This window comes from Spermophilus citellus (assembly GCF_964194105.1).
Source record: "Spermophilus citellus genome assembly, chromosome: 12".
Classification (NCBI taxonomy): Eukaryota; Metazoa; Chordata; class Mammalia; order Rodentia; family Sciuridae; genus Spermophilus; species Spermophilus citellus.
The window spans coordinates 12,106,367-12,127,009 of NC_138198.1; the positions used below are offsets into that span (position 1 = coordinate 12,106,367).

Sequence of the window (20,643 nt, forward strand, 5' to 3'; positions counted from 1 at the left end):
GTTTGGGACCACAAAGTAATGTGTAATTTTTTAAAAATTAGTATCTGGATGACTATATAGAATTTAGATCAAAAGTAAGTATGCTAGAATTTAGTTACAGGTCTGGGAACTTTTAAAAGTACCATACTTCCAGAAGAAGTTCAATAAATGGAAAATAATAAAAACTACTATTTTAAATGTAAGGTAATGCTTAACTCGCATTTCAGACATCTGATTGAATGCAGCTCTAAAAATGTAGATTAAAAAATCACATACTCCCTGCTTGTGATGTTCCATTTCCAAAGCACCACAGCAAAAGAGAATCCACCTCTCATTTAAGTACCAACTGCCGATGGCAAACATCTGCACAGTAACATCTAAAAATTATAAAACCAGCAAACTCAAATCACAGTGCTTTAAAAAATATAATCGTTGGTAATCTTCAGAGAAGCCATGGCCTCATTATCATTCTGGTCTAGACAATGATGTGCCAGGGTTTTGGAACAAAAGCCATCATGCCGCTTCCTGCTTTGAAGGAGGAGGAAAATCTTCCTCTTGTTGTGATATGTGATGTAAACAATAGCAATACAGAAAGCAAAACCAAGAAGATGGAAACAGAAATGGCTGTCTTCCTTGTCTACATTTGAGGATGGGGCTTTACAAGAATTCACTGACCGCTTGATTTCCAGGTAACCCCTGCGCTCTTCCAAAGTCTCATGGGACTCACGGGCCCTGGGGCTGCTGGTCCAGCTGCAGTCTGGGTCTCCATACCCTCCATTGTCCAGAGTGGCTGCACCAGCCCTCCAGGGTCCTGGATGCCAGGTGCAGGAAGCAGGTGGCTTGCATGGCCCCTCATACTCCCCTGGGCAGCTGCAACCCTGAGGAGTTCAGCCAGAGCCTGTGCTGTTCAGCCGGGGTTCTTTAAGGCACCCAGAATCCCATTCTAGCCTTAAACTGCTGACGTCCAGACTTCTGGGGAAAAGTGGTGCACTTCTGTCCGGGGGGTGTCACTGTTTCTTGCAAATTTTCTCTTATATATAATGAACCCAATTCTAACTCTTCGTGCTTCAAAACTGCAGTTATTCGTCATGTGCTATTATTTAAATGGAAATATGAATTAAATTAAAAACTAGGCTCCCCAGCCCCACTGGCCACCTTTTTAATCCTCAGTAGTCATAGGTGGCCAGTGGCTACTGCAGTGGATGAAGCACAAATATATAAATATGGGGTATTTCTGACATTTCCAAAAGTTCTGTTGGACACTGCTGCCCGAACTGATTCAAGACACTTCCCACAGAGACGCTTCTGCGCTTGGAAAGGACACATAAGCAGCCTGCTCTCTGAAGTGCCTGACAGGATCAGGACTGTGGATACTGAAAAGGACCCACAGAAGACGAGGCCCCCAGCCTGCCCTTTAAGGGCCGTGCAGATGTCCACAGGTGCTCCTGCAGGCCAGCAAGCAGAAAGGGCAAGTCAGGTTCAGAGGAGGCTGATGTATTGATATGGAAGGCCACGAGAAGATGAGCTAATGTTTGCAAGTGCTTGAAGAACTAGAAGAATAGCCCTGGAGGGGGGCTGATAGAGAAAGAACCCGCAGGCAGTCTGGATATTAGTACCAAAATCCAAACTTAAATGTCAAAAAACAGAGCCCATCTGTCACCGAGGGAGTTAAGGATGAGGCCTCTCACCTCGACATTTTGCAGATCTAGAGATGCCCAGGGAGAAAGAGGAGTCCACAGTACCTCCAGAGCCTCTAGACCGAGAGGCCAGGGAGATGCCTTCACCTACACAGGAGAGGAGGGAGAGAACCCTGTGAGGCTGAGTTTGAGAAGCTTGGAGAACATTTCCCTAAAACACCAGGCAGCTGTTTAGAAGATAAGTTCAGCCTGAAAATAACGGGTTTAGAAATTCTTTTTCTAGAGTTAAAAGAAAAAAGGCAAGTTATCAAAAAAATATGAAAAAAAGGGAAATGTAAATCAAAATTATGATGAGATACCTGACACCACTCAAAATGTCACTACATAGATACATAAATGTACTTGGGATATATATATATATATATATATATATATATATATATATATATATATATATATATAGTTGAGATACACACACACAGGTGAGGAAATAGGAACTCTGTGTATTGTTGGTGGGAATGAAAATTAGTGTAGGGTCCTCTAAAAACTAAAAATAGATCTACCACATGATTCTGCTATGCTGCTTCTGGGAATATATCCAAAGGAATCGAAATTAGCATACCAAAGAGATATCTGCATGTCCATGTTGATTGTGGCACTATTCACAATAGCAAAGTTATGGAATCAACCTAGGTGTCCATTGACAGATGATTAGATAAAGAAAATGTGTCTTGTGTACACAAAGGAGTATTATTCAGCCATAAAGAAAAACAAAATGCTTATCAATGGCAGCCCAATGGATGGGACCAGAGGACACTATGTTAAGTGACATCAGCCACACACCGGAAGGCCAGTACCTCATTGTCTCTTTCATATGGAAGCTAAATCCAAAGTCAACCTCATGTAGGATAATGATCACTAGAGGTTAGGAAGGGAGGGGAGGGTGGATAGAGGGAGTCTGGACCAGCGCATGCTCTATGCCCATGTGGAAAAGCCACACCCAACCCCATTAATATGTACAATTACTAGAGTTCATAAAAAGTCATATTTTAAGTCAAATCCATGGAAGTTGATGAGATCACTGCAGGAGGAAACCACCAGGTTTGTGTTGGGAGGGTCTGCTCTCACAACTCATTCATCCCTAGTTCCCTGATACTAAGCTAGACCTGCTCAAGCCTCAGGCAACAGGCCCACCCTGGCCAGGTCAGCCTTCTCCATGCATGGCTCACAGACAATCTTATCAGACTCAACCCAAAGCACAGATCACTGGGAAGAAGGCCATGAATATGAGCAAGATATGTGGCCACATCTTTTATTGAATGTTAGCACAAAATGACTAAGCTGGGTACAAATGTCACGGATCAGCACAGCCGTTGTTCAGCGGTGAAGTGATGCACCTGGTGCACCCACTTTCCTGCTGGACAATGAGCCAGTGGCCAAAGGAGGAATCTGTGCCTCCATCTGCCACACCGAGAGGTGACTTAATTATGAACAGAGCATGTCAGTTTGGGCACTCGGGAAACAGGTTTGTGAGAATTAAAATTTGTTTTTACTGGGCAAAGTTTTTACTTAGGGAGGAATGGAGGGTCTGGGCTTAGAGTTCAGTGCTTATTCCTTTCCCTTCAGGGTCCCACTGTACTGTCTACTGGGAAAGGATTTATTTGGGGAAGGAGCAATGCTTTGGCTTGCTCCCAAAGATTGCCATTTTAGGTTTGATGCCTATCCCCTGCCTGGGGATTGTCTTGTCACTGGGAAAAGACGTATGGGGAAAGAATCAAGGTTATCAATGTGCTGGCTTCTTCTTCACTCCCTCTTCCCAGACCACACTACTCTGGGGCTTATCATTTTCCATATCTTACATTTATAACCAGCACTAAAAGGCTTAATAAGACAAAAAAGGGGGGTGTCAGGAGAGGGATGTGAGAGACACACAGCAAATTGTGATCTGAAAAATATCAGAAAAAAACAGAGTGTGCACTCCACATAGGGTCCAAACACTTTGAGCACCATCTTAATTGAACACTGAATGAAGAATCAGCACCATGTTGGGAGAGGTAACAAGAACAGGAGGGCTAGGGTCTGAGTTCCTTTTTGTTAAACCTGCGGGTTAAGTGGGTCTCCAACCGTGGCATCCTCCCTTTAAAATGGCTTCCTATTCTCTCTGTCCCTGGCCAACAACCTAGCTGCAGCCCTCAGCCCCTGTCCTCAGTTACCCCCATATCTCTCCTGGCACAAATGTAAATTTTCTATAAAACTAATTTATAAGCACAGATTTTAACAGATTATGCCATGTAAGAAAAAAAGCTCTTAATTGCTGCCTATTCCTATAAAATAAGTGTAGTGATGTACCTGGACTTTGCTGGTTCTAACACTTCCTCAGCATAGTGATTCCCAAGTGGAGTGGAGGAAAGAGCTGAGGATATCCTGATCACCTCGAGAGCGTTCCCAAGCCCTTCCCCTCAGCCCAGAGCTCAGATCTGGGCCCCACACCACCTGGGAGCTGGTGCTACTCATGGGGAAATGCAGCAGGTGGATCGCTCCTGTGCTCATGCCAGGCCACACGGGCTCATTCTTGCCTTGCTGTGCCCTCTCCACACATATGGCCATGTTTAAAAGTAAATAAATCAGGAAAGACGGTGGAACGAGATGGATATCACTACCCCAAGTAGATGTATGAAGACACGAATGGTGTGACTCTACTTTGTGTTCAACCAGAGACATGAAAAATTATGCTCTATCTGTGTACTGTGAATTGAAATGCATTCTGCTGTCATGTATAACAAGTTAGAATAAATAAACAAATTTTCAAAAATAAATAATAAAGCAACTGCAATGTCTTGGCCAGTAAGCTCCACACAATGACACTGCGTGGCCCACTCCAGCAGGTGCTATTCACCTATCACATCCAAAAGTACATAGTTGGTTGGATTTCCCAGCCCACTGGGATGTGAGACCATGGGACTGGTTCCAATGAGTGATATGTGGATAGGAAAAGAGCTCACAAGCTAGGGTGCATCAGGATGGGGCTTCCTTCAACCCAGAAACCAGAGTAGCTGCAAGGGATATCCCTCCTAACTTGTGCTGAGCATGTGACATGATTGAAATGCAAGTTCTCAGTATGTGAAGTCACTGAGATTTGGAATCTCTTTGTTTCTACAGGATGACCTTAGGTTTTAGAATGAGGCCCTTGGACCAACAGTATCTTGGAGCTTGTTAAAAATACAAAATGTTAGCTCCTGCCCCAATCCCCCCTAACAAGCTCTTCTCATGTTCTGCATGGCTATCAGAGCTTGAGAAGCACTGGCCTCCACCACCTAGCAAGTATAGAAATTGTTGCCCAAAAATAGCCAAATCACTATACCCAAAGGTCTTAAAAACAGCAGCCACATCAATGTTTATAGCAGCACAATTCACATAGCTAAATTATGGAACCAGGTTGGTTAGATGCCCTTCAGTAGATGACAGGATAAAGAAAATGTGGTGATACACAATGGAATATTACTCAGCAATAAAAGAGAATAAAATCATGGCATTTGCAGGTAATTGGGTGGAGTTGGAGAAGAAAATGCTAAGTGAAGTAAGCCCATCCCCCAAAATCAAAGGCCAAATGTTTTCTCTGATAAGTGGATGCTGATTCATAATGGGGGGGGGGAGTGGATGGGAGAAATGGAGGGACTTTGGATAGGGCAAAGGGGAGGGTTGGGAATGGAGGGGGCATGGAGGTAGGAAAGATGGTGGAATGAGACGGACATCATTACTCTAGGTACATGTACGATGACATGAATTGTATACTACTAGAGAAATGAAAACTTGTGCTCCATTTGTGTACTGTAAATCAAAATGCATTCTGCTCTCATGTATAACTAATTAGAACAAATAAATAAATAACTTTTTTAAATGACTAAATCAACACTAAAACCAGTATGTAAATGGCAAGGATGACTGTGCAGGGTACGTGGTGGCAAAGAAGATGCTTGAAGGAAGGATACTGTACAAGATGATGCAGGGAAGGTGGAAAGCAGAACAGGGGTCATGTGCATCGTTATCGTCAGCTGCATTTAATGAGATGTCACCAGGAAGAGATGCTAGGGACCTGCACAGGAGGAGGAGCCGCAAGGAGGCAGCAGGTGACCCAGCAGGTGGAGGCCCTCCACGTTACCAAACAGAACACGTAATTACTAAGATGGGAATTTCACGTTATATATGTTGTATCATAAATAAAATAAATAAACCAATGAAATAGAATTCTTTAGTGATGATGCCATTGTGGGGGGGGAGAAGACTCAGGAAAATACAGAAACCACCTTTTTTTTTTAAAGAGAGAGAGAATTTTTTAATATTTATTTTTTAGTTTTCAGGGAATACAACATCTTTATTTTTTTATTTTTATATGGTGTTGAGGATCAAACCCAGAGCCCCGCGCATGCCAGGCAAGCGTGCTACTGCTTGAACCACATTCCTAGCCCTAAGAGACTGCCCTTCTTAACCCAAAAAGCAGAAGATAAAACTAAGAAAGTTGAATAGCACAGGGCAATTAAAACTCAGGTTGGGCACAAGGATCAAATCACACCATGCTCTCACCGATGCTCCTAACTCCTCCAAGGGGATGATGGAAGTGTCTCAGAGTCAAGTCCAAGGAGGATGCATTAGAAGGGTCCAGTGAACCCTCTCACTGGATAAAATGGCTGGGGGAAAATAAAATTTTTCCTCAAAGCCTGATAGACTCAGTGTATGCACAGTTTAGAGGCACAAAAAGTCTTGGGGACAATAAGAAAGACACAGGATGCCAAGGAACAGGTCCAGATGGGCACTGTTCAATGTGATTGCCATGGGCCACACAATGTCGGTGAGCACCTGAACATGGCACCGTGTGTCCCCACTCTTCCCCCTCCTGAATGGGAGTGCCTGCGTGGTCCCTAGTCCCACATGGCCTTGGGATACTGGAGCAGATAAGTTGTCCTTATAATGGATTGGTCTCCAGACATAGAGACAGCCTTGTTCAAAGTTATTCTCCCTCATCTCAGAACTCAGGTGGCACCCCTCTGCACCCAGCAGTGAGATTGCCATTACAGGTATGCGAGAGCGTCTTTTTACATTACGTGCAGCATCAGCCCTCGTTGTATAACATATAGTCTGTGGCCCATTGGTTTACATTTAATTTATGTAGCATCTTGAATATGTGTTTCCACATGTCTTTGATAGTCATATCCTAATTAACCCATGTTCCATAAGCTCCTGGTGGCAGGGATTTTCTGATGGGCACCATTTTCTACCCCCATACTAAGCACATAGAACTTGATAAGCTCCAAATATTTGTTTTCTGAGACATAGACTTTTGGACAGTATATAAAGTCAAATGTGAAGTTTTCTTTCATTTGTTAAACCATTTTGAATGGAAAAATGGACATCCTATAGACAATAAATATTTTCAAGTAGTCTTGGTCATAATTTGCCCATCATTGTACCTACTTATTTTGCAGGAGCTGCCAACAAATTGATAGAAAGACCAAAAGCCTTCTGAATCCCACACACCCCATGACCAGTTCAAATGGGCACTCTTGTCTTTCCATTTTTTAAAAAAAATTTTTTAGTTATACATGGACACAATATCTTTATTTTGTTTATTTATTTTTATGTGGTGCTGAGGATCGAACCCAGGGTCTCTCACGTGCGAGGCAAGTGCTCTATTGCTGAGCCACAACCCCAGCCCCATTGTTAGCATATTTTTAAAAATTGATACATCCTTCCATTTCTTTGAACATATATTTTTACACCAAATAGATTTCCTACAGAAAAGGAAATTTAACCTACAACACCCTTCAAGATTTAAGAGTTACATGTATTTTAATTTTTATTCCTTTTTCTTTTTTTTTTTTTTTTTTTTTTTTTGTGGGGCAGGGGTCGGTTGGGTACCAAGAGTTGGCTCATTTACAGACATTGACCAAGTCGCTACATACATGTATTCCTTCCAACTGGAGACACATCTAAGTACATGGGCTATTACTGTAGTACTTAAATGTGGCTTAAAAGACATTGGAGCATTTCCTTAAGACCTTCACATAAAAGGTCGGACCTTGTACCGAGTCATGAAGCACCAGAACCAAGAATTAGCCCAATAAGAACTGAGTTCCCAAATGAGCCAGTTTCATCCCACTTATGGAACTGGAACGCCAGTGATGTCACTTAGCACTCAGGGCTATTAGAAGATTTGACACATTTACTTAGCCACCTAACAAACATTAAATGAGTGCCTACTCTGTACAAGACGGGAGGCCACTGCCACAGAACACAGGGCTGGGGTTTCCATAATCACATTGTGATCACCTGCTTCTTGTTCGTGATTACACACAGGAATTTTCAGCAAAAAGGAACAGAGAACATTTGAAGGGCTAGATGCCCCTTCAAATTCCAATTGTTAATAACTTACTCATTTGCCAGTTTCCAAAGATCTGGGTGTCTTATGCACTTTCCTATTGATGCCAGCACAATTTTATCACGACTCTGCACTCCCAAGGGTGAGCGTCATACCCACAGGTGATTTCTGTGACTACACCCAGGAGTTCCTCTGCCCCAACAGACTGCAGCAGGAAGGGCCCTCTTTGTTCCAGTACCTCACTGTTGTATGCCCCTGATGATCTACTGCTTTATTTTACAAATTTCCTTCTAGGTGTGAATGTCCAAACCAAAGAGAAAAACTAATACCAAGAAGCCATTAAGACATTGGAATGTGTACTTCACTTCAGATGAGGACCCTGGGATCCAGAGGCCACACAGCAGGTCTGCTGGTGTCCAGGTCACTACTCTGACCACTGACCTCTGCATTCTCCCTTAGTTTTTCTTCCATCTGGTTCATTTTTAAAAAAATAAAAAGAAAATCCTCCTAGAGCTTTACTGTTTACCGGAAGTTCTCATTTTCCTCAATACCATCCTGGGAGAGGTCAGCACAGACACAGAGAGTGAAATAAGATGTTCAGGGAAGGCCACACAGCCTGAACTGGGGTATTCTCACTCCACTCCAGGTTAGAGAAGATGGGGCTCCCTGGGTACCAGATTGGGGCCCCGACCTTCAACAGCTGCTAGAGTCAGGTTGAGATAGTGCAAAGTGTCCACACACAAGGTTTCAGACACCAAGACTAACCCTGGGTGAGAAGGTTAGAAACAGCTCAGCCAGGGGCACGCGCTCCATGCAGCAGGAGAGGGGAGGGCCCTGACACACCCCCAAGTACTTGGAAACCCTGGATTGAGTCGGATAAGACAGTACGGAGTCATCACAGAGACTTTCACAACACACGAGACAAAGTTTGCAACATCCAGTTTTATGTGTGGGTAAGTGCAAAACCATGACTGACAGAAGCATAGTTAAGGAAATTCCATTTTCAGACAATTATAAATACAAGCCACGAAGCCAGAAGTTCAGGAAAGGAGAGCTGTAGAAACAACCATACAAGTGAACAGGACATTTCAAATGGAAAGAATTCGACCGTCTATTCTTTCCTGCAAAGCATACGTTACTCTTCAGTGAACTGAGCAAACGATGAACCTGCTTCTGGGGCAAAAGAAAAAAAAAAGCAATCATATTTAATCTAGATAGTCATACATTTTTAAACTTTTTTTAGTTGCATATGAACACAATATTTTTACTTTTATTTATTTTTTTATGTGGTGCTGAGGATCTTGAACCCAGGGCCTCATGCATGCAGGGCAAGTGCTCTACTGCTGAGCCTCAGCCCCAGCCCCTAGATATTCATGCTTTTTCTTCCAATAGCAGCCTGTTCTGCAGGCTTAGACTTACATGCACTCTGTATGTTGTGCATTCCCTAAGTCCACACAGAGGGAGGTTGGACTTGAGAAATAGCAAGATGAAAAGGGACAGTGAAAAATTGTCACAGGCCACTTCCCAAATGGAGAAGCAACATGCACACGTTTGACATGACATTGACCACAGGAGAAAAGGCGGACACATCTGAACTGGAGAAGGGATAATGGGAACGCAGTTCCGATTCCTAGTGATCCTTCCGATTCCTAGTGGACCTCACCGGCTCTGCCAGAGGACAATTGAGAGCCAGAGAGAGGGTGGCACTGGGATTAATACCTGCTAGGGAACCTACAGCTCACTCTGAAGCCATGGCAACAAATGATCTCTTTAAAGGTCTTCCGCATTTCTTGGCTGCGGAAGGCATAGATCAGAGGGTCGATCACGGAGTTACACATGATGAGGATCAGATACATGTTGAAGTGGGACATGAAGCAGGAGCAATAGATATTCTGCGGGCACGAGATCATTAAGATGAGATGGAGGAAGAAGGGGGCCCAGCACACGATGAAAACCCCCAGCAGCATGGTGAGCGTGACGGCGCCCTTCATGCTGGTCCTCGGCCGCACAGAGCTGTAGCCGGGCGCGGCGGCGATCCGCTTGACGTGGGTCCGTGCCAGGAGGAACATGTGTATGTACAGGGACACCATAAGGAAGAGCATGGTGAAGAACATGGAGATGAGGCACACGATGACGTACGTGGATTCGTAGTAAAGGATGAAGACGATGCCGCAGCCCGTGCAGCAGGTCCAGATGCACGCGATGATGGCCCCCGAGCGCTTGGCCGTCATGATGTGGTGGTAGCGCAGCGCGTAGAAGATGGTGACGTACCTGTCCACCGCAATGGCCAGCAAACTGCACATGGAGGCCACCACGGAAATACAGATCATGGAATCAAACACATTGTCAATGTGGCGCACAAAGGCGTCTGCCATCACCAGGTGCTTGTTATTTATCAGGTAGATAGTGATGGTCTCCCAGGCGTTGGACATGCTCACCAGCATGTCGGCCACCGCTAAGCTGCACACGAAGAAGTACATGGGTGAGTGCAAGTTCTTGTTCTTCACAATGGCGCCGATGACCAAGATGTTCTCCAAGAGGCTGATGAGACCCAGCGTCAGGAACACCTCCACAGCTATGCCCATGTCCTCGCAGGGAGACGACTTGTTCTTGACATTGAGTCCTGAAATGTTGCCCTCAGTGGCGTTCAGGCCGAGGTCCAAGAAATGCAGGTGAAATGAGGAATTCATGGCTGGGGGAAAACACCACCTCTTCTTGCCAGTAAATGTACTGCAAGACAGGATTTTTTCATAATCCAAAAGGTTAAGGGGAGAGAGAGAGAGAGAGAGAGAGAGAGAGAGAGAGAGAGACATCCCAAAGCAATCACAATGCAGGAAAGGGGGTGAATGAATGAACATTCTGACTTACATTCCTGATCCCCGGGATACTGCCCCTCTAACACCCAGACTTAGAATTTTCACAGCATTTTCTGATCTCCTTCCTGTAAACTGACATTTTTTCACCTACCTAAATAGAGTGGCGTTCATCTCTGTGTATCCAGGGTGGTTTCACTTTTTATGCCTGTTGCCCTGGTCCCAAGTTTACTCTCAAAAGTGAGGTCCCCTCTAGCCTACAAAAATCCCATAAAACCCCAACCTCTCTCCAGATTTTCACATTCCTAAGGCGGCTACGCCACATGCTCCTCCAGTGAGCACAGATTTCTCAAGACAGACATTTGCATTCTTCACGTTGGCCCTGACTGTCTTCAAAACCCCTGCAACTCAGACTGCACAGCTACACCTCCAGAACCAAGACTGTGATAGTGTTACCTTGAGCATGATCTCACATAGAAGTTACTGCCTCCAGCTCCTAAGCTTCCCCGGTACAAACAGGTTTAAAATTGAGAAAAAATGAGGCTGTTTTCCCCTCAATCAATATTTCCCCCTGTATTTTGCATTATTTGAAACTCCCCGAAAGTCTGAATAATAGCTTTGTAAGTTTCACGGGAGCGCAGTATGAAGAACCCAGCCATTTACATGTATCAAGGACTAGAGTCAGATACTTCAGTCCCTTTTTATTCTATTTCCCAGTCTTGATCTATATTCAAAAATCCTTTTGCCCTCCAAACTCAGAGCACACCTGGGGACAGAGAATTTCTGTCCTCATTCATACTGACAATCATAAGCATTTATGGAACCGGAATCATTTTTTTATATATGTTTGTTCAGTTCCATCCCAGAGATATCGACCAAGTATACTATGATATCACATCACGTCCAGCTGTTTTAAAAATTCGTCCAGTGAGCTAGCCCCCTCCACCCTGCCCTCCTCCACCTGTGGGGTAGGCACGATTTTGCATCGTTTCCAAGCAATTTCTAGGAAATAGAAAGTTGTGGCTATTTACCGGCGCTCTCCCTGGGCTCCGATCTTGCTCCGCGCTCAGCCTGGGTACCCGGCGTCCACGCGCGGGGACCGCCTCTGCGAGCTCAGAGCCATCACTGGGATGCGTCCTCCTCCTGCGGAGCGCCAGCGGCGTTTATGCAGCCGGCCCGCCCCTGTCGCCGCCCCTCGGACCTGAGCGTCCCTCCTCTCCACAACCTGTTCTCACCCGGGCAGAGCCCAGGAGTCTCTGACTTTTCGGTACCACCTAGCGGTCCAGCGCTGTAGAGCAGCACCTGCTCCCGCAGGCTGGCGCGGGGCCAGTCTTGGGAACCTCACCTGCAAGCAGCTGCCGCTGCTCCTGCCCCAAGTGCATCCGCCCACATGCTTTTTGTTGTTGTTGTTGTTGTTCTTGCCTTTATTCTTTTTCCTCCTTCTCTAATGCACTGATTAAAATGCTGTCCAGCTCAAAGATCGTCCTGCCGTATGTTTCTCCGGGACAGGCGTGACTGGTGTACCCTGGTGCTCATTCTCTGGGGAAAGCCTGGAAGCCCTAGACGTGACTCTGCCCCACACACCCCTGGCAGTGTAAGTACAAGACACCATCAAATGACACTGGGAGTTCTCACGCCAGGGCAGAGTCACAGAAGGGAATCTGCAGATTTCCTCTGTGGAGCTCTGTGCTGTGGGTGCAGAGAGGAAAGAGCTGACAAAATATATCAGAAGACTTGAGTTCCTTTATTTACTTCTTTTTGAAAGATCTGAGGGGGCTCTCTGGAAGATCCTGATTACCCAATAATATGCAAAAAGCAGAGTCTCCTGGGAAAGCAGTTTTCTGAATTATAGACACAGGGCCTTGGGCGCTGGCAAGGGGCATGCATCATTGATCCCAACGTGCAGATGTGATCCTAGTGTTGTGCCCAGAAGTCCCAGGAAGTGGCTACAATTGTTATTCCATCTCACAAAGGAGGGAACCTACACTTACATAGGTCACACAGCAAACCTACCTTCCCAGCCTTGCACAGATGGGACTTAGAGTTCCAGCAGCCTGGCCGGGAGCTCAGGCATATTACCTGTGGAGACACTGCCTCCTGAAGGAACCCTGGTGGCTGTCAGGCATTGTTTCTTCAAAATCTTGCTGGACTTATTTGCAGTTTTCTTATTTTCATAGTGTCTTTATCAGATCTTGGTATTTAGGTTACCCTGACTTTGCTAAACAGACTGGACAGAGATTTCAGTGACTTTTTTTGTCCTGAAACAGTTTAAGTGGAGGACTGACCAGTTTCTTGCAGAAAAATAATCAGAAAAATCGAGGTCAATAAAGCTAAAAAGATGTAGACAAAGCTCTCCAGTTGTCCCTGTCATTGGAAACTTTCTAGCTCCCAAATAGCACCCTAAACACCATGCGTAGCACACACAGTAGCATGGTGCTGATGAGCCCCCCAAATTCCACAGGACGCACCGCTTTCCCCCAGGGAGGCCAGACCAACCACACAACAGACCCAGTGTCATTATGCTTTACTTCTGTCTTACTTAGCTTTTCATCTCTGTGACCAGAAAAACTGGACACAAACAACTCAGAAGAGGGAAAGTTTATTTGGGGCTCACGGTTTCAGAGGTCTCAGTCCATAGACCACAGAATCCTTTGCTCTACAAGGTAAAGCAGTGCATCATGAAGGAAAGGCCAAGCAGAGGGAAACTGTCACCTGTGGTAGCAAGGAAACTAGAGTGGTGGTGGGAGAAGCACAGGAAGGTGTACTCTTCTGGTCATACCCCTGGTGACCCACCTCCTCCAGCTATGCCCCACCTGCTTACAGTTACCACCCAGTCCAGCCATTAAACTAAGATGGGCTGATTAGGTCACAGCTCTCATAATCATTTTGCCTCTGAATATTCCTGCATTCAGAGGAGCTTTGTGGGGGGCATCTCATATCCAAACCATGACATCTTCTCGAACAATGACAACAGGGACGCTCCTCATTCACATTCACAGAGAATACTCATGGTGTCGTATCCATGGAGGTTTATTAGGGCACAATCCACTAGGGCACCATGAGGCACCAGGTTAGGGTCACTGGGAGGCAGGCTGTGAGATGCCGTGGGGAAGCTCTTGCTGATGGAACATTTGTCAGAAGCCCACAGCACACAGTACTGTGGTCTGCACGTCCATCATCTCAGCCGATTCTCCCAGCAACCCTATAAAGTCAATATTCTTCACACCATCTTTTGCATGAGGAAGTCAAGGCTTAGAGCAGTCACGTGACTTCAGAGTTGCTGAGGAGAACAGGATCCAGATCAGAATCCAAGCCTTCCAGGAACACCTCTGCTTAATCCATAGTCCAGGGAGCTCAATCTTGTGTCCTGGCCACATGGCCACAGAGAAGATGGCTGTTTCAGGTTCCCAAGGAGGGTTGGGGAGGAGCAGACGGGATGGGAAGCAAAGAGGTGAACTAAGCTGGCAGAGAGACAAGTCAGCAGGGGGACATGTGGCTGAGAACCTTAGGAGAGACATGGAGGGCTGAAGGGGACAAAGGTAACCAGATGGGATGGGGCGTGGGAGACTGTCCAGCCAAGGATGACCAGATCAGAGGGAGCTGGCTTCTTGCCAGAAAGGAAAGAGTGCCAGGGACCTGGCGAGGGAGCCAGGGCAGGGTCACACAACGCCTCTCCAGCAGTCAAGACTGAGCAAACAGGGCGTGGTTTGGACAGTAAGATGACCATCATGCCAACTAGTTTATGTCCCTTCCTAGTAAGAAAGAGAGGACCTGAAGTTTAGGGACTCGCTCTGGGGCTTGGGGAGCTTTTCAATGGTTCACTATGCTTTTTTGTTTGTGTTTAATGCTTTGTTGTGACCACCAGAAAGACCACTATAATGTCGTGCCATATCAAGCTAGGTAAGCCAAACTTCTCTCTGTCCTAGCGGAGGATTACTTGCTAAATGCCATCTATGCACCTCTGTGAAGAGGACTCCATCAGCATCCTTTGCACTCAGTACGAAGCTAAGAATGTCAGAGAGAAAGCTGACTAGAGAGGGTCCTTTCCTTCTAGAAGCACACAAGTCTAATCAGTAAGCTGAACTCACCATGTTCCTCTTGCAGGGTATTGTGTCACTCATTGGAGGGACTCTGAGATTTCTTAGCCCAGGAAGCAGATGATCTTTGGAAAGTTCACCACCACATCTGGAGAGAAAGATAAGGCACTGACCTCACCTCTTTTATTTAAGACGTTTCTTCTAGACTAGTTGCTACTTCAGACTTCCCCAAACAACTGCTGTTTAAATAATATGATGTTCTTAAATTCTCTCCTTCTCCTTTGATCATTAAACTCCTTCTCATTCTTTTTTAATATTTGTTTATTAGTTATAGGTGGACACAATGTCTTTATTTTACTTTATATGGTGTTAAGGATTGAACCCAGGGCCTCACTCATGCTATGCGTGCACTCTACCTCTGAGCCACAGCCATAGCCCTCCTGTTCATTCTTTAGATGCCAGATCCTTCCCTCCTGCTGGGAAAGTGTCTGGATATCTCTCTGCACCTGCCCAAGTGCCCCTTCCACAGCACCACCCCAGCTCTCTTCTCACCTAGCAGAACCACCTGTCAGAAACTTTCCCACACAGCCCAAGGACTCCTGCCAAGGCCCCCCTTGGTTCCCCAGTGGTCAGCGTTAAACTGACACCCCATGCAGGTAGATCCATATGGACTGTACAAGTCCTTTAGCCATAAGGATCAGTTTGAGGGTGGCCACGTGATCCCATCCAAAGATGAAAGTGGACATTTTTTAGGAAGCCCTAAGGGGGAAAAATCTTACCTTTTTTTTGATGATAGTGACTACAAAGCTTTGCTCGATCCCCACCACTAAGCATGATTGAGCAAAACCAGGATTTTACCGGGTTGTTGACCCACTGGGTCCAGCCCTGCTCCAAACCTAACCTTTTCTGTACTTTTCTGCCTGAGTTAACATACTCCCTTTGTCATTTAAACAAGTTTGACTTTGGTCTTCTTATACAGGCAGATAAGAAGATCCTGCAGTCCCAGAATTCTACTGTATGATCTCTATTTTTTTTATTATGTTATTGTATCAGCTCCGTACAATGTTCACATTCTTAGAGAACAACACATAGATGCTGATTCTCTTCCATGTTCCAGAAGGTTCATTTCTGCATCAGAATTGGGAATGTGCTCTACGTTTTTGACAATATTCTTTGAGCATTTTACAACCTTAACTGTTTTCAAGGTGAAGAACTTTTGCTTGGTTCACATTTCACAGTGCAACTCTGGAGGGAGAATGACAATTTGAATTTATCATCCTGTCACTAAATTCAGCAACATAATTGACTCAAGATATTGGTCTTCCTTATATTTCAAAATTCTGGTCTGCAAAAAAGTAATGTCAGAAGACATTGGGGAAAAAAATGCACCACAGATTTGACTAAAGAAGCAGTCCCCTCTTTCTACACCACTTAAAATTCAGTCCCCAAGAAACAAGGAACATACTCCCATGGAGAAATGGGCAAGAGATCCCTACAATTCTAGCTACCTGTCCACTAGCTTGTAGAGGCCCAGGATGGCCACCCCAAGTAAGCCCAAATGAACTCTCTAAGACTAGAATAAAATTATTACTAGGGTATGAGTCAGCAAACGCTTGACAATGCTGCATAACAAAACACCCTAAAAAATACAAAGGCAGACAGCAAAAGTGGCATGTTCTCATGCTCAACCCAGCTGTCACTCAGAGAGGCCACTCTGGACTTCAGGCTCAAGATTTCAGACTGAAGGTTGTTTGGGGTCAGCTCAGGTCATGCTCCAATGGCTACAAGGGGCAACTCCCCACCATACTGGGAGTTCAGTATGAGAGAACAGTAGCAAACCAGAGTGCAAGAGCCAGTTTGAGTCATGAAAACAAATGTGAGCCTGTGATTGGGACTTACCTGCTGTCATTTCATCTGAGTAAGCCAAGTCATGTGGCAGAGCCCAACATCAAGGGGCAGCAATGTGCTCTGCTCACCTTGAGGAAAGAGACATAGACACTCGGAAATCCGTGATCCAGATGATCACAGCCAGATTCTCAGCAGATCTTCTAACTGGCCCCCTTAAGAGCCAGGGATCCAGGTTCAGGCCAATCCACTGTGGCCACAAAGGGACTCCCCTGGTTCAAGCTTGGCCTGCTTCTTTATCTAGAGCTAACAGGACTCAGAAAAGAGGACATGCAGTATGCAGGGCCCAGCTGGGAAGAAGGGGGGATTTTTGACCTTTGAAAGCCACACATTGAAAGTCGAGTGCATTAGATAAATATTACTTTATTTCAAGAACAGTTTTAAGAGAACAGTCAGAAAAATAATGTTTAAAAATGTCTTATTCCAAGAAACCAATGATTTGAGAGTAAATATATGACAAATTAAGTAAGATTTCACAGCCAGGTCTCCTCATTCCCAGTGCAGCTTCTTCCTGTGTGGTGAGGAGGGGAGAGAGAGAAAAGTCAGTCTTTCAGGACCTAGTTCTTCAAAATATCCACCATGGGCAGCAAAAGACCTCCATGCAATGAGAATCACAAAGATTCAGAAACTGTTGCTAATAAAAGTGAGGTGAGACTGGGTGCAGTGATGGAGAATATATTTCTTCAGAGAAATATATTCTCCAGAGCAAGTGGTCGTTAACATTAAGGTTTGGCCTGTTGCTATTTACTTTTATTTATTCTATTTTTACAAACTCTCTATATTTACTAATTCAAAAGGTTTAGCTATGAGCTCTTTTGCAATTGCTCTTGTAAGAGGGACTTTGACTAATGGCAATAACCCTAGAGCACTCCCTGTCTGCTTTGAGGGTCACATCTGTTTCTGTTTGACTCCTTACCCAGAAAAAAAAAAAAAAAAGCCTGTTAGGTCTTAGCTTTTAGATAGCTGCCATCATGCACCATTACTCAGAACTGTGCCAATGTCTTGGCTGGGCACAGAATCACGAGCCACCACACAGCTTTGTACATTCAAACAGCAATTCTTTATTCCCGAACTCACACCGGCCTCCACACACGCTCTGGGGCAATCCCAGTTCTGCAGCCGCCCAATTCACCTACTCCACGAGGCTTTTTTTCCAATCTACTTTCTGAATCTCACGAGAACTCAACGGGAACAAGCAGCAGGAACACCCTAATCCCGGCAGCAATAATCTTCAACCACCAACTTCCCTAAAACCCTTATTGTCTTTTTTTTTTTTTCTGGTCATTTTTATTTTTTTTTAATTTTTTTATTGATTATTTAAAGCATTACATAGCTCATGATATATCATCTTTCATACATTTGACTCAAATTGTGTTTTGAACTCCCATTTTCACCCCAAATACAGATTGCAGAATCACATCTGTTACATATTCACATTTTTACATAATGCCATATTAGTGACTGTTGTATTCTGCTACCTTTCCTATCCCCTACTATCCCCCCTCCCCTTCCCTCCCCTCCCATCTTCCCTCTCTACCTCCCCTGCTGTTGTTCAATTCTCTCCCTTTTTTTTCCCTCCCCCTTGCCCCTCATAACCTCTTATAATTTTATGTATCATTGAAGGTCTCCTACCATTTCCATATGCTTTCCCTTCTCTCTCCGTTTCTCTCCCCCCATTCGTCTTTGTTTACTGTAGTCTTTTCCTCATGCTCTTCCTTCCTGTTCTGTTCTTAGTTGCTCTCTTTATATCAAAGCAGACATTTGGCATTTGTTTTTTAGGGCTTGGCTAGCTTCGCTTAGCATAATCTGCTCTAATGCCATCCATTTCCCTGCAAATTCTATGATTTTGTCATTTCTCAGTGCTGCATAATACTCCATTGTGTATAGATGCCACATTTTTTTTATCCATTCATCTATTGAGGGGCATCTAGGTTGGTTCCACAGTCTAGCTATTGTGAATTGTGCCACTATAATCACTGATGCAGCCGTATCCCTATACTGCGCTCTTTTAAGGTCCTCAGGGAATAGTCCGAGAAGTGTGATAGCTGGGTCAAATGGTGGATCCATTCCCAGCTTTCCCAGGAATCTCCATACTGCTTTCCAAATTGGCCTCACCATTTTGCAGCCCTACCAGCAGTGTACAAGTGTACCCTTTTCCCCACATCCCCGCCAACACTTATTGTTGTTTGACTTCATAATGGCTGCCAATCTTACTGGAGTGAGATGGTATCTTAGGGTGGTTTTGATTTGCATTTCTCTGATTGCTAGAGATGGTGAGCATTTTTTCATGTACTTGTTGATTGATTGTATGTCCTCCTCTGAGAAGTGTCTGTTCAGGTCCTTGGCCCATTTGTTGATTGGGTTATTTGTTATCTTATTGTTTGATTTTTTAAGTTCTTTGTACATTCTGGATATTAGGGCTCTATCTGAGGTGTGGGGGGTAAAAATTTGTTCCCAGGATGTAGGCTCTCTATTTACCTCTTTTATTGTTTCTCTTGCTGAGAAAAAACTTTTTAGTTTAAGTAAGTCCCATTTGTTTATTCTTGTTATTAACTCTTGGGCTATGGGTGTCCTATTAAGGAATTTGGAGCCCGACTCCACTATATGTAGATCGTAGCCAACTTTTTCTTCTATCAGATTCAGTGTCTCTGATTTGATATCTAGCTCCCTGATCCATTTTGAGTTAATTTTTGTGGATGGCGAGAGAAAGGGATTCAATTTCATTTTGTTGCATATGGATTTCCAATTTTCCCAGCACCATTTGTTGAAGATGCTATCCTTCCTCCATTGCATGCTTTTAGCCCCTTTATCAAATATAAGATAGTTGTAACTTTGTGGATTAGTCTCTGTGTCCTCTATTCTGTACCATTGGTCCACCTGCCTGTTTTGGTACCAGCACCATGCTGTTTTTGTTACTACTGCTTTGTAGTACAGTTTGACCTCTGATATCGCTATACCTCCAGATTCACACTTCCTGCTTAGAATTGCTTTTGCTATTCTGGGTCTTTTGTTTTTCCATATGAATTTCATGATTGCTTTGTCTATTTCTACAAGAAATGCCGTTGGGATTTTGATTGGCATCGCATTAAACCTGTAGAGAACTTTGGGTAATATCGCCATTTTGATGATGTTAGTTCTGCCTATCCATGAACAGGGTACATTTTTCCATCTTCTGAGACCTTCTTCTATCTCTCTCTTTAGGGTTCTGTAGTTTTCATTGTATAAATCTTTCACCTCTTTTGTTAGGTTGATTCCCAAGTACCTTATTTTCTTTGAGGATATTGTGAATGGAGTGGTTTTCCTTATTTCCATTTCAGAGGTTTTGTTGCTGATATACAGAAATGCCTTTGATTTATGCGTGTTGATTTTATAACCTGCCACTTTGCTGAATTCATTTATTAACTCTAGCAGCTTCTTTGTAGACTCTTTTGGGTCTGTTAAGTATATTATCATGTCATCCGCAAATAGCGATAATTTAATTTCTTCTTTTCCTATTTTTATGCCTTTAATTTCTTTTGTCTGTCTAATTGCTCTGGCTAGTACTTCGAGAACTAAATTGAATAGAAGTGGTGATAGAGGGCATCCCTGTCTTGTTCCAGATTTTAGAGGGAATGCCTTCAGTTTTTCTCCGTTTAGGATGATGCTAGCCTAAGGTTTAGCATATATAGCTTTTACAATGTTGAGGTAAGTTCCTGTTATCCCTAGTTTTTCTAGTGTTTTGAACATAAAGGGATGCTGTACTTTGTCAAATGCTTTTCCTGCATCCATCGAGATGATCATATGGTTCTTGTCTTTAAGTCTATTGATGTGGTGAATAGCATTTATTGATTTCCATATATTGAACCAGCCTTGCATCCCAGGAATGAATCCTACTTGATCATGGTGCACAAGTTTTCTGA

The 20,643-nt window shown here is 44.3% G+C and overlaps 2 protein-coding genes across 6 annotated transcripts in view; both read right to left on the reverse strand.

The window, feature by feature from the left end:
- Positions 1–7,832: 7,832 nt before the first annotated feature.
- MC5R (melanocortin 5 receptor) lies at positions 7,833–11,964 on the reverse strand. Its single transcript, XM_081263479.1, has 2 exons — positions 11,834–11,964; positions 7,833–10,719 (listed from the first exon to the last, which is right to left on the reverse strand). Exon 2 carries the CDS (start codon positions 10,677–10,679, stop codon positions 9,702–9,704), a length of 978 nt encoding a protein of 325 aa, XP_081119605.1. The 5' UTR covers positions 10,680–10,719; positions 11,834–11,964; the 3' UTR covers positions 7,833–9,701.
- Positions 11,965–17,135: 5,171 nt separating this feature from the next.
- Positions 17,136–20,643, reverse strand: part of RNMT (RNA guanine-7 methyltransferase) — a 91,740-nt gene continuing 88,232 nt past the window's right edge. For 3 of the 5 annotated variants that reach the window (XM_081262549.1, XM_081262550.1, XM_081262551.1), the window contains exon 12: positions 17,197–17,255. In XM_081262549.1, the coding sequence (XP_081118675.1) occupies positions 17,218–17,255 (38 nt within the window). In that variant the 3' untranslated portion in view covers positions 17,197–17,217. Of the gene's footprint in view, positions 17,256–20,643 lie in introns of all 5 variants that reach the window. The other 2 variants (XM_081262554.1, XM_081262552.1) reach the window with 2 other exon arrangements.